The sequence below is a fragment of the Vanellus vanellus genome (genome assembly GCF_965231255.1).
Source record: "Vanellus vanellus genome assembly, chromosome: 2".
Taxonomy (NCBI): domain Eukaryota; kingdom Metazoa; phylum Chordata; class Aves; order Charadriiformes; family Charadriidae; genus Vanellus; species Vanellus vanellus.
This window is the reverse complement of record NC_138906.1, coordinates 1507153-1520953: the sequence shown is the minus strand read 5'-3', so window position 1 is coordinate 1520953 and position 13801 is coordinate 1507153. Positions and strand designations below refer to the sequence as shown.

General features: G+C 54.4%; 1 protein-coding gene across 1 annotated transcript in view; it reads left to right on the top strand.

Annotated features, from left to right (window-relative positions):
- KLHL18 (kelch like family member 18) overlaps positions 1-10908 on the top strand; it is a gene marked incomplete at its 5' end in the record, with an annotated part of 30842 nt that extends 19934 nt beyond the window's left edge. The window contains 6 exons of the mRNA XM_082499694.1: positions 2423-2583; positions 3058-3194; positions 4098-4335; positions 6724-6828; positions 7569-7680; positions 9863-10908. Coding sequence (XP_082355820.1) covers positions 2423-2583; positions 3058-3194; positions 4098-4335; positions 6724-6828; positions 7569-7680; positions 9863-10249 — 1140 coding nt within the window. The 3' untranslated portion in view covers positions 10250-10908. The remainder of the gene's footprint in view (positions 1-2422; positions 2584-3057; positions 3195-4097; positions 4336-6723; positions 6829-7568; positions 7681-9862) is intronic.
- Positions 10909-13801: the final 2893 nt, after the last annotated feature.

The window sequence follows — 13801 nt, the reverse complement described above, 5'->3', positions numbered from 1 at the left end:
GGAGACCCCACTGGAGTACTGCGTACAGCTTTGGAGTCCTCAGCACAGGAGAGACATGGAGCTGGTGGAGCGGGGCCAGAGGAGGCCCTGGAGATGCTGCAAGGGCTGGAGCCCCTCTGCTGGGAGGACAGGCTGGGAGAGTTGGGGGGATCAGCCTGGAGAAGAGAAGGCTCCGGGGAGACCTGAGAGCCCCTTCCAGTGCCTAAAGGGGCTCCAGGAGAGCTGGGGAGGGACTCTTTTTGAGGGCATGGAGTGATAGGATGAGGGGGAATGGCTTCAAACCAGAAGAGGGGAGATTTAGATGAGATATTTGGAAGAAATTCTTGGCTGTGAGGGTGGTGAGCCTCTGGTGCAGGTTGCCCCGAGAAGCTGTGGCTGCCCCATCCCTGGAGGTGGTCAAGGCCAAGTTGGACGGGGCTTGGAACAACCTGGGCTGGTGGGAGGTGTCCCTGCCCAGGGCAGGGGGGTTGGAACTGGATGATCTTCAAGGTCCCTTCCAACCTAACCCATTCTATGATTCTATGACTGGTTTGAGGTGTTTTGATTCATCGGTGACAGGTGGAACTTGGTGGGTCCTGAGGACCTTCAGCTGTGCCCCTTAGTGTCAGTAAGTTGCCGGTCCTGGGGTAGAGAGGTTGAGGTGTCGGTCTTCCTCGCAGAGCTCGTGTTCAAGTCCAGAGGAGTGATTTTGAGGTGTAAAGAGCATGCTGCAAGTGCTGCAGCATTTTATAATGAATGTTCCTCTAAATTTGCCATGAAGAAGGTCCTCTAGACTGTCTTGCTCCTAGAAAAAAAAACCAACCAAAACCAGAAAGTGGGGCTGAGCAACCTTAGGATGTTTCGACAGCCTTGAGAATCTATTGGTGCTGGGCTGACAGTCTGCAGGAGAAACAGGACCTGTCCGCGAGCCAGGAAATCTGTCCTGCTCTTTCTGAGGAGCTTACTGAGGAGGTGACAAACGAAAAGCAGACCTCCAGCTATCTCCATGTAGGGTAAGAGAGCGCTTCGTTAATCAGGCTGTCTGAAATGCCCCTGAAATAGAGAGGGAGGGGAACCTGCTTTGCATTCCAGCCACGTTGCTATATCACACCACCAACTTCTTGCTGTTTTTTTTTTTTTCAAGTGGATCCTTTGTGGAGCAGGTGGGATTCCAAAGAGTCTGTCCCTGGTGACGTTTCCTTGTGCCCTGACAGCCACCAGCCCCCTCTTCAGAAATGGCCGTATTTTAGTGCAGTGCAGCATATCTGCCCATCATAAAGCACCTTGTAGAGTGGAAGTAAGTTTGGGAGGTTTTTTTTAAAGCTCACCATGGTGCTGTTGAAGTACTTTGGCACTGAAAACCTCAGGAATGGGGATGTGAGAGACTCCAGATCTCCACTGTCAAAGGATTTTCATAATTTTGTTCTGGTCAATGGTACTGCCGGACTTTTCTCACCGCCACAGGTTGCAATAAAAGACCACCCAAAGCGGGTGTGTAATCTGGTTTAGAGCACAGCTTTCCTGCGAGGTGGTGGCCGTGACCACAGTGACAAGTTCTCCTGCAGCTTCTGGGAGACTGCTGTGGGCTTGTGATCTCCCTGAGCTGAACCCGTGAGCAGATATGAGGCTGCAGTGGATGATATTGGCCTTGGAGTGTGACCCCTGGTCAGTGGGACTGCTGGGGACACTGTGCTCAGCTGGGCGCTCCACCTCAAGTGACACTGATGGGACTTGGATGTAGTCATCTGGATGTAAGTGCAAGAGTGTAGAAGGACAGCCCAGCTCAGGCTTTAACTGCGAGAGTCCTGCGGACCCAGGAGTACGTGTCTCTAATTAAACTAATCACCAGGCTCATTTTGTAATCTGGAGTCATCCAAAACAGGGCAGATGACCTGTCCTTTGAAGACCTGTCTGCCTCTCTGGTGGCTGTGAAGGGAGCCTAGAGGGACCAGCTCAGCTCTGGACATCTAATGTGTAGTTACCCAAAGTTAATAGATGGATCCCTCTCATCAGAACTATCTTCTGGTTTTCATAGAGCAGCACCGTTCACTCTTTTTTCTCTGTTTGCTGATTTTTTTGATGCTACATAACCAAGGTTTTGCATTCTGTCCCACCTCTTCTAACTAAACTCTCTTCCCAGCTCCCTCATCTCCCTGCGCACGTTCGTACTAAACGTACCATCCCACGGGACGGTATTATTGCAGACTGAGTTGGAGGCAGAGAAAGCGATGCCAACTCCAAACCACCCAAGCATCATGCAACAGGAGAGCCCCCTGGTGCAACGTAGAGCGTCGCCATCCTGTCCTGAAACGATGTCATCTGAGATCAGAAGATCGTTGTGGTTTCTTTTTCATCAGGCAACTGGCAGCAGTAGGAACTTGCAAAAAAAAAAAAACCAACCACAACCCCAAAGCTCCCAACTTTTCATGCCTTTCTTCCACAGGTGTTTGAAGCTGCATTAGCCTGGATACGGTATGACCGAGACCAGAGAGAATCGTTCCTACCTGAGCTCCTGTCCAAAATCCGCCTACCCCTTTGTCGACCTCAGTTTCTCACTGATCGCGTGCAACAAGATGACCTGGTCCGTTGCTGCCACAAATGCAGGTGAGACTTGGATGTGGGGTTAGAAAAACACCTGGGGGATGGTGGTGCTTGGTGGGATGGAGGTAGCAGGAATGTGGTTTAGCAGTCTTGGAGACTGAAATTCTCTCTTTCCGTGGACAGAGCACCTGATGTAGCAAAGAACCAAAGCACGCTCCCCAGTTTTAACCTGACAGTGGGACCATGTTGCCTTCTAGAATTATTGGCCACGGAAGGGGTAAAGTCAGTTGCTGGAATGGGTTGCCCCAGGCAAGCTGTGGCTGCCCCATCCTTGGAGGTGGTCAAGGCCAGGTTGGACGGGGCTTGGAGCAACCTGGGCTGGGGGGAGGTGTCCCTGCCCAGGGCAGGGGGGTTGGAACTACATGATCTTCAAGGTTCCTTCCGACCCAAACCATTCTATGAAATCTTCATATGACTTAAGACAGTCAGATTTCATCATATCAACCGAGCTCTTTAACTATTTGGCTTTGATTTCAGGGATCTAGTTGATGAGGCAAAAGACTATCACCTCATGCCAGAGCGCCGGCCACACCTCCCAGCGTTCAAGACCCGTCCTCGGTGCTGTACGTCGATCGCAGGATTGATTTATGCTGTTGGAGGACTTAACTCAGCAGGTATCTTGCATATCCGCTCCCCGTAGCGGAGAGAGCAGCCTAGTTTGCTGGGTAGGATGATGGGATCGTGGACTTCCACTGAAACGCTCAAGGTGGCTTTGCCTGTAGTTTAACATCTTCCAGCTAGAAACTCTGTCTAGGTCAGGTTTATTTAGGATCGGGTTCTTGCATATCTTAAAGAATCAGCATTTTGAGGATGCCGATAGCAACAAGCAGAATTTGGAGGTATCTAGGTGGGGTTGTGGGATCCCACGTGCAGACACAATGCACTTGCATGACCCTAGCCATAGCGTAAAAAGGGGGACAGAAGGTGTACACGAAACAATCTGCCGGAGTCTCGACCAACTTGGTTAACCTGGGGTGTAGGATTGGATTAGCCGGTGCGTGCTGGGCACTGCTTCGTGGGATTCACACCCCAGTTGCGTACGCAACACGGCTGATTTATCCTATAGAGAAGCAGCGACACCAACAGATGTGACATTGCAGGTCTCTGCTGCCCCTGTGAGGTTATAAGAGGTCCCACTTCCACAGCTTAGGACTTCTCGAGACTTCTGGTACAGAGCGTGGGCAAGCTTTGAAATGCTCTACAGTCCTCCTGCATTGCGGAGCGCAGTTTATAGGAGTTTTTCAGAACAGGCTTTCATTGCAGGCGAGTAGACATGTGGCTGGGAAATGCCTCTGACTTGGCTCTGTGGGAGCAGGGAGGCTGGAATAGGATGTGCGAGAGCCCGGAGTAGGACATATGAGAGCGCAGAGGTTTTCCCAGAGAAGAGCAGGCAAAGTCCCTGCGTCAGCCCCATCTTTGGGGTCAGAGCAGCAACTGCTCATCCCTCGCGTGCCTCTGCTATAGGCAAACTTGCTAAAACAGTGTTTTATCAGATCTCCTTCTTTTAATTTGAGTAGCGAATTTTTATGCAGGTGACTCACTGAATGTGGTGGAAGTCTTTGATCCCATTGCCAACCGCTGGGAGAAGTGCCAGCCGATGACGACGGCCCGGAGCCGAGTCGGGGTAGCGGTGGTGAACGGACTGCTCTACGCCATCGGTGGTTACGACGGTCAACTGAGACTGAGCACTGTGGAGGTTTACAACCCAGAGATGGATTCCTGGTCCAAAGTGGAAAGTATGAACAGCAAGCGAAGGTACGCGCAGCTCGCTTACTAGGAATGAGACCTTTTGGAGGAAAAGGGGAAAAACATGAGGTCATAGGAAGGCTGGAGGTGTTGGGTGGTGGTAGAAGCCGAATGAGAAAGTTGTGTTTGGGGAAGGAGCGAAAGAAAGAGGAGCGGAGGGGGATGGAAGCAGGTGGGATTTGCTTGGCCCTATTTGGGGCAGGCTAAGTCGTGCTGGGTCTGGACACTGCTTGCTGGTAGGAGGGGAAAACTGTCAGGAGTTCAGCAAAGGTATACCTGCATGTTGATTTACAAGGAAAGCCGTTAAGATCTTGGTAATTAAAAAGCAGCTGAGCAGCATGGGCTCTAAGCTACAGAGATCTCTTGGTTTTGATGGCATCAAGGAGTGAAATCAAACTAAAAGAGAGCGATGAGGTTCTGCTGGTGAGGTCTGTAAGGCCACTGGAGGTGGTCAGAGCCCCGTGTCTTCATGTTGTGGTATTAGGTGGTAGGTAAAGGACTGGTGAGCGCCATGTAGGAAACTCCTGCGCTGCCAGGAGTCAAATAAACCCATTTAACCATCTCTGGCCAGTGCTGGCATCTTCTTTCCCTCCCAGAAAGCATAAGAGAATCACAGCTAGGGAGGAGAGGAGTGTTTTTCGTCGTCCAGGGAGAGGAGTTTCCAGATAAGCAGAAGGTGTTTGTGCTTGAGGAACAGAGCTGCACAGTTCCCAACCAGCCTAAGGACCGCTCTGTGGTTGGATTTGGGAGCTTAGCCTTTTGAAAACCCACCTATTAAGTTGTGCGGTCATCCCGTCCTCCCCACCGCAACATGATAGCTGCTTCCATGTTTTTAAACATCTTCCTGACATCCAGGGTTCCTGCTGCGGTTTTCTTTGTCTCCGTGCCCGGTCACTAAGAGCTGTTAAATCGTTCACTTTTCCGCAAGCTTTGCAGCACTTCTCTACCATAATGGTTTCTCTGGCTTGTTTGGGGTTTTTTTATGTGGTCTGAGATGTTGATCGTTTGGGAAGAGCACACTGCAAGCGCCGAGTACATGAAATCCTGGGTGAGAGGCTCCGATTTGTAACAGAAAAACTCAGTTTTTCCATAGCAATGAGGTTCCTGGGAGCTTTTCCCACAGTGAAGAGGCAGTTGCTCTTCCACGATGGGGTGGTTCTGCCTTGAAGCCAAGCAGGACAAGCTTTGGATGCTCTTGTGCGGAGGGAAATGTCAGTTATTGTACAAACAAGGGAGGTGATTCTCCCCTCTACTCTGGGGAGACCCCACCTGGAGTACTGCCTCCAGCTCTGGAGCCCCCAACATAAGAAGGACATAGACCTGGTGGAGCAGGGCCAGAGGAGGCCCTGGAGATGCTGCGAGGGCTGGAGCCCCTCTGCTGGGAGGACAGGCTGGGAGAGTTGCGGGGGGTGCAGCCTGGAGAAGAGAAGGCTCTGCGGAGACCTTATTGCGGCCTTCCAGTGCCTAAAGGGGCTCCAGGAGAGCTGGGGAGGGACTTTTTATGAGGGCATGGAGTGACAGGACGAGGGGGAATGGCTTCAAACTGGAAGAGGGGAGATTTAGGTGAGATATCAGGAAGAAATTCTTGGCTGTGCGGGTGGTGAGCCCCTGGCGCAGGTTGCCCCGAGAAGCTGTGGCTGCCCCATCCCTGGAGGTGTTCAAGGCCAGGTTGGACAGGGCTTGGAGCAACCTGGGCTGGTGGGAGGTGTCCCTGCCCAGGGCAGGGGGTTTGGAACTGGATGATCTTCAAGGTCCCTTCCAACCCAAACCATTCTACGATTCTCTGAAACTGCTCGCCTCCGGCTGTAGCGCTGGGCATTTATCGCTGAGGATTGTGGTGCTGAGCTTTTATGAGAAGCTTCAATGTCTACATTTTCAAGGTGGGATTCTCGTCTTTGGTCTATTTGAGAGCCTTTGGGAGCCAAATATGTGATTTGCCAGGTGTAATGACTGGCTCAGACCCCTTGCTTTAACGAGCTTTAGGTCTGACAGCAATTAGCGCATCTCCTGAGGCTGTGCCATGATGTCCCTCACCACTTATCTCCCACCGGCAGCAGCAGGGAGGTTCTTCATGGGAAACGGGAATCGCTGGGATTTTGACCCCTGATCTGGGTCAAAATTTCTCCATGTGTTTTGATTTAGTTCCTTTGATCAGGAAAACAGAGTGTGCTCACGCTGCAAGTGTCTTTCATGACCTGTGAGGTTCAGAGCTCAGATGGGATCGAGCAGTTGAGCAGTCTGGAGGTGAAGTCAGGGGAAGAGGAAGAGGAGGAGGTTCGGTGGGGCGAAGGAGGCGACGGCAGGCAGCGGGGCAAGGCGGGCTGCGCAGATCTGCTGCGTTACGGATGGTGCGGCAGCACCTACAGCCGTCTCACGGGGTCCTGCTGTTGGTTGCAGTGCCATGGGAACGGTGGTGCTGGATGGCCAGATCTACGTGTGCGGCGGATACGATGGAAACTCATCCCTCAACTCCGTGGAGTCCTATTCTCCGGAAACAAACAAGTAAGAGCTCCTCCTGCCCTACAGCTTATCCGTCTGTTTGCCGCTAGAGTAGCGCTGTGCCGTGGCACTGCTGGGAGTCCGCGCTGTAAAGGGAACACGGTGAATGAGGTGGAAAAGCTTTTATATCTTGACAGCAGAGCAGTGTCCCTCCTTGCAAGAGTTTACCTGGATGCAAGCAAACAAAACAGTGGTTTAAATAAAATAAGCGGAGGGCTGGAGCCCCTCTGCTGGGAGGACAGGCTGGGAGAGTTGGGGGGGTTCAGCCTGGAGAAGAGAAGGCTCTGGGGAGACCCTCAAACCCCTTTCAGTCCCTAAAGGGGCTCCAGAAGAGCTGGGGAGGGACTCCTTGATCAGGAAAGGGAGCCATAGGACAAGGGGGAACGGTTTTAAACTGGAAGAGGGGAGATTTAGGTTAGATATTTGGAAGAAATTCTTGCCTGTGAGGGCGGTGAGCCCCTGGCGCAGGTTGCCCCAAGAAGCTGTGGCTGCCCCATCCCTGGAGGTGGTCAAGGCCAGGTTGGACGGGGCTTGGAGCAAGCTGGGCTGGTGGGAGGTGTCCCTGCCCAGGGCAGGGGGTGGAACTGGATGATCTTCAAGGTCCCTTCCAACCTAAACCATTCTATGAAAGGAGAGTTACTGGAACCCAGTCCTAGAAAATCCAATAGAGTTGAAACAATCGGTGGGCTGTGTGTGCGCCGTGCCTGCAGGACCCTTGCTAACCTCTCCCCTCTCCCGGCCAGGTGGACAGTGGTGACCCCCATGAGCTCCAACCGCAGCGCCGCTGGAGTCACCGTCTTCGAGGGACGGATCTACGTGTCAGGAGGGCACGACGGACTACAGATCTTCAACAGCGTAAGTCTGCGGGGTGCAGGTTCCTGCAAGCTTCCTGCAGAAATTCATCACCTGCAGGTTGCCCAAAGCTCAGGCTGGGACCAGGAAGGCTCCGTGCCCTTTCCCTGTGCACCCAAAGTGCCCAAAGTGTTTGTGCTACCAAATTTTCACCATTTCCAGGGTCCTCCTTGCTCAGGAAGAAATGAGCCAGCCAGGTGCCCGCTGGGGAACTGGACTGGAAGCGCCTCTCTTGCTCCCCAGCGCTAAAAGGATTGAGCTAACGCATTTTGTTGTCTCCCCACTCCCTTCTCTTTTTAAACCATTTCATCATGGTGTCCCTTTGAGCTCTGAAGTATCCCAGATGTCGGGCTCTTCCCTCTGCTTTTTGTGCCTCTTTGATGGCTTCTGAGTCAGAAACAGGTTATCGTTGAAACAAGCTTCACAGCAGGGGGAGTCGGTGGTACGGGGCCGCTGGTCCTCTTCCACCGGCTCTGCGGTGGAGGTTTTCTGCCTGTTGTCTAAAGAAAAAACTGACGTGTGACAGAAAAGACAGAAAAGACAGAAAAGACTCATTCATCCACTCAGGAGTGAGAATACCAGGGAGCTGTATCCGCGTTGGGTCTGGCGCTGACACGCTGCTCTCAAAAATCTGTAATAAAGGGTTTTGTTGGGAGCAGCAATAGCTCTTTCTGCCTCGCTCAGCAGAGCGGGGGCAGGCTGGTGTCTGCAGCCCGAAGCACCCCAGAGCCAAGAACTACAATTCTGCTTGTCCGAGCACATTCCTCTGCGTGACAGGTTTGGAGCGGTGCTGGAGCCTTTCCAAGAGGGGTCCATCTAATGGTCTCTCTAGAAATGCAAGGGATGCAAAAATGGTGGTTGGTTGGAGGTTCCCCCCCCCCCGAGGTGCCAGAGAGCCCTTCTACAAACATCCAGGGAGGGGACGTCAGCCTTCGCTGACGGTGGCAGAGGTTACTGCGCAGAGGAAGGGCAGAGACACTGCTCAGTGCCGCGGGATGTGGGGGTCAGCTCTGTCAGGAGTGACGGTCATCCGACATGAGAAACTGGAAAGTTCTTGAATTGTTACAGCTGAAATTTGTTGCCTGGGGAGAGTGGGGAGTGTCACTTAGGGTTAGGGGACACTTAGGGGGATTGTGCCCCTCTGCTGCACTCTGCTCTGCTCTGGGGAGACCCCCCCGCAGTGCTGCCTCCAGCTCGGGGGCCTCAGCGCAGGAGAGACATGGAGCTGGTGGAGCGGGGCCAGAGGAGGCCCCGGAGCTGCTGGGAGGGCTGGAGCCCCTCTGCTGGGAGGACAGGCTGGGAGAGGTGGGGGGGGGTTCAGCCTGGAGAGGAGAAGGCTCCGGGGAGACCTGAGAGCCCCTTCCAGTGCCTAAAGGGGTTCCAAAAGAGCTGGGGGAGGACTCCAGATCAGGGAGGGGAGCCATGGGATGAGGGGGAACGGTTTTACAGTGGAAGAGGGAAGATTTAGGTTAGATATTAGGAAGAAATTCTTGGCTGTGCGGGTGGTGAGCCCCTGGCGCAGGGTGCCCTGAGAAGCTGTGGCTGCCCCGTCCCTGGAGGTGTTCAAGGCCAGGTTGGATGGGGCTGGGAGCAACCTGGGCTGGGGGGAGGTGTCCCTGCCCAGGGCAGGGGGTGGGACTGTATGATCTTTAAGGTCCCTTCCAACCCAAACCGTTCTAGGATTGAGGACCGCTTGGACATGCACCTCTTGGGTCTGGCAGAGCTTTGGCAATGTTCTGCCTTGGGGCAGCAGCACGATCTTGTGTGCCTGAGGAATACCTGGAAATCAAGACACAATCTGGTGGCAATTGAACTTTTAATTGAAGGGTGCTCAATCCTTTTGGTGCTGAGGCTCAGCTACTTGTTGAAAACCCCACGCAGAAGCCGATGAACGGGGAGAGAGGTAGAAGGAGCATCTGCAGAGCCGCATTTGCTTTGGTCTCTGCAGCATATTGGGTGGGGAGAGTGGTCTCTCCCCGTTCACCCCCTCCAGCTCACCAGTGAGGTGGGTCCGGGGGAGTGGGGTGAAACTCAACGGCTGGTGGGATCCGGGGTGTTAGAAAAGCTTAATAACGCTATGAGATATGATTGTATTTGTGTGTGAAAACAGTCTTGTGTGGATCTGTGCCGCGTGGTAGGTCTGGGTGGAAGGTCCCCTGACGCCGTCTGCTCTCTGTGACCGCAGGTGGAGTACTACAACCATCACACGGCCACCTGGCACCCGGTCGCCAGCATGCTCAACAAGCGCTGCCGCCACGGAGCAGCCTCGCTGGGCAGCAAGATGTTCGTCTGCGGAGGCTACGACGGTTCGGGTTTCCTCAGCATCGCCGAAGTCTACAGCTCCATGGCGGATCAGTGGTACCTGATCGTCCCCATGAACACCCGGAGGAGCCGCGTCTCCCTCGTTGCGAACTGTGGCCGTCTCTACGCCGTAGGGGGTTACGACGGACAGTCCAACCTCAGCTCGGTAGAAATGTACGACCCGGAGACAAACCGTTGGACGTTCATGGCCCCCATGGTGTGCCACGAGGGGGGGGTTGGCGTGGGCTGCATCCCCCTCCTGACCATCTGAGAAGAAAGCGGTTGTGGGTGGGGGGACGACGACACCGCCTTTTCAACGACAATCGGAGGAGAGGCTCAGAGAGCGTTTTGTGACGGGATATCCGCAGAGGTGCGTTTCCAGGTGCTCAAGTGTCATTCCCAAACCCCCCCTCCCCCCGCCATGCGCACGCACATACAAAAAAAAAAAAAAACTTGGCAAAACAATCCCCACCCTCGGCTTTTTGGGCTGAGGCTCCCGAAAGATCAAACGTGTTGAAATACGCTGAGTCTACGCGCTGGCGCCAGCCAGGACCTGCCCGCCTCCCTCCGCCGCGTCTTCAACCTTTGCTCGGAGCTGTGGCCAAGCCGAATCCTTCCTCTCGCCGTTGGTTTTCCAAAGAGCGCTGCGGTCTGTTTTCGGCTGCCCCTTTGGGAAATGCCGTTGTAGGTTTGGGGGGAGGGGGGGCAGGCTTCATTGCGACATAAAAACGGCCGCTTTAATGACTTGGAGAAAATACATCGGCACTTTCTGTCAGCAGCAAAGCGACCCCGCCATCCCGAGGGTTCGGTCAGCGGCGATGTTTGGCTCTGGCGGTGGATTTTGCTGCTGGGCACGAGCGGATCTCCCCTGGTTTATTGAAATGGGGGGGAGGGGGGGAACCCAACCTACCGGCTTCAGTTCCCGCACCGCATCCAGGTTTTCCGTTTTAAGGTGCTTCTTACACAATCCATCTCGCTGGCGGCTCGGAGCAGAGCTGTGCTTTCCTCAGCTCGATGGGGAAAACTTCTCCGCAAGAGCCCGCGCGATGGAGAAAGGAGGAAGAGGAAAACCGGGCGGTTAAACCATCGAAGCGTTTTGGCAAGCTTTGGAGGAGAAGGGCTGAGCGTAAATGACACTAAGCAACAGCCTTAGGATTTCAAAATGGGAAACGGGTCCATGGGGGTTAACTGTAAAGATGTCCCTTAAATTAAATATTGATATATTTTCAAAGGTGATGTTTAAGAGGCGGCTGGAGAAGAGCGGGGACAGCGTCTTTGAGGAAGGGCAAGAAGTACATGTTGAATTTGTCGGCTGTGCCATCCCTGGGGAGGGAGAGGGACAACTGCCCGAGCGGCGCCGCTTCGGGCAGCGCAGGCAGAGAAATCCCATGCGGGGATGTAGGATGAGCATCTCTGCGAAGGGCCCTGGGGGGGGGGGGAACAGCCCCTTGGCAGAGCTTGTGGTGCAGGTGAGATGCACACCGTTGGTATTTTTGGGTTTGCTACGCCGGGAAAGGTTCGTCACGGTGGGTTTTTGGGCCGGGAAACTTTTTGTGAGCGGGGCTGAAGCAGCTCCATCGCCTGGGAAGTCCTCGTCTGCATCAGCTTTTTCAAGCCCTTCTCTTGCATGAATGTCAACCGCTGTCCCTCCGGGGCTCTCCTCCACCCCCGTGTCCCCCCGTGCCACCCTTCGGCAAAAGCCATACCTCTTTGGCAGGCGGGCAGGGACAGGCTGCTGCCACCCCATTGCCCGCTCCGGCAGGAGGAACATGACACTAATCCCACCGGCAGCAGCGAAGGGCCGGGGATCTCGCTCCTTGTCTTTGCCCCATCCCGGTGTTTCGGGGGAATCGGAGCCTTCTCCTCCTGTTCCCCCATCTTCCACCCAGCTGGGGAGGAGCTGGATGTTCACCCCAGCCCCCAAATCCAAACCTCCCCCCGACACTTGTTCATACCCGATTCCCAACATCGCTCGGGATTTTACCTTTGGGTGTATATGTGGATGTCTATATATTCAGGTACTATGTATATTTTAGGTATATATAATGAGCATATCTGCCTATAAATGTGATTTGTCCATATATATATCTATTTCTTCCATGTATATCAGCTGCTGGATTCACCGGAGGGGGAATTCAGTGGGGGTTTCTGTGCTGCTTAAGACCTTAAAAATGTCAAAAAAAAAAAAAGCCAACACCCCCCTGAACATCGGAATCAAAATGAAGTCGCTTTTTCGGGCCGTGAACTGCAGAAATAACGGAGTTGTAGTGGGGTCTCGGCAGGACCTGCCCCCATCCTCTCGGAGGGAAGGACCACGTTCTATTTTTCCATCTCTCTTCCTGATTTTCCCTGGCTCCGGTGCTGCTGGAGGCGGGGGGTTGGTGTAGCTCGTGCTCCCGCGCCTTCTGATCTCCCACCTCCTCCCATCTTCTCCAGGACGTGTCCCTCTGATGGTCGCCCTGAGCAGAGGAGGCTTCGATGAGCCTGGGGCTGCTCTCCCGGCGTGCCCTTGTCCCGTCACGCATCCCTTCTCCCTCCCAGCATCTCCCACCCTTCCCCAGTTGGGTTTTCATGGCTGTAAGAACGTGAATATCGGATCAGATAGTCTGGGAAGAGCGGCAGCTCTTGCGTCGCGTCTTCCCCAGACCGCCTAAAGCCGGGGCTGTTGGTGACCCACAATGCTCCCAGGCTGGCACTCAGTGGCACGGTGGCCCTGGGGGGGGACTCGGCTGTCCCCCAGCCACCCTGCTCGAGCTTCCCCGGCTCTCCTTCCCCGAGGATTTCTTTGCTTTTCCATTGTGGATGAACCAAAGGGAAAGGAGAGCTCCTGACCCTCCGGCAAGGAGAGCGCCTCCATCCTCAGCCCCAAACTGCTGATGTCCGTAAGGGGACAGAAAAATAGGGAATTTTGGGGAAACGAGCCCCCTGTCACCCAGGGAATGTAAACTCCTGGGAGAGCATGAGCCGCTGAGGGTAATCCTCGATAAGTCCCATGTCCTCGAATTCAAGGAAAACCCCTAAAATGTTGCAAAATCCATTAAAGATCCTTGGAATACCGGCACATTTCGGTGTCCTCAAACCAATGCTGCGCTCCCCCCACGCATTGCCCTGGAGCTTTTGCTGCGCTGCGTCTCCCCCGTGCACGCCAACCCCCCTCCCCACCCCAAAAAGGGCACTTTTACTGTCAACTTAACTCTTTTTATATTAAAAACAAGAGAAAATTCATCCCCTGAAGTGGCGTCTTCGAGCGAGGCGGGGAGGGTTCCCAGGCGTGATCTCCTCCCGGGGACGGAGAGTTTAGACAAGTCGGAGCTTGGGCAGGGCGAGAGGGATTTAAAAAAAAAAAAAAAAAAAAAAAACAAACAAAAAACTGGAAATAAAGAGGGAGAGGGGAGGGGAATCCTGTTTTTTCTCTCTGTAGAAGCCGGGAGGATGCTCTCGCTCCCGGCTCGGGAAGAGCGGGATGTCAAAACGTGGCTGGATGGGCGCCGGGGGCATCGGTTGTACCATCCCACCGCGAAATTGGGAGCGGACGAAGGGAAGGGGCCGCGGAGGGGGATTGGTCCCACCGAGAGCTCTCCTCCGGCATCGCCGCATCTCCGCCAGGTCCGGGCAAGCTCCTGCCGCGGCAGCGCGCCAAGGAAAACACCGGCAATCCAATCCCTTCCCCGCGGCGGCGGCAGGGGATGGGGCTCCGGTGTTTATCCTGGAGGAGAAGCCGGCGGAGTTGGGGGGCCCCCGAGCCGATCCGAGCTGAGCCGGCTGCCCATTCCCCATCCCACGACCCGTTCCCTCGTCCTCGGCCCGCATGGCGCTGGTACTG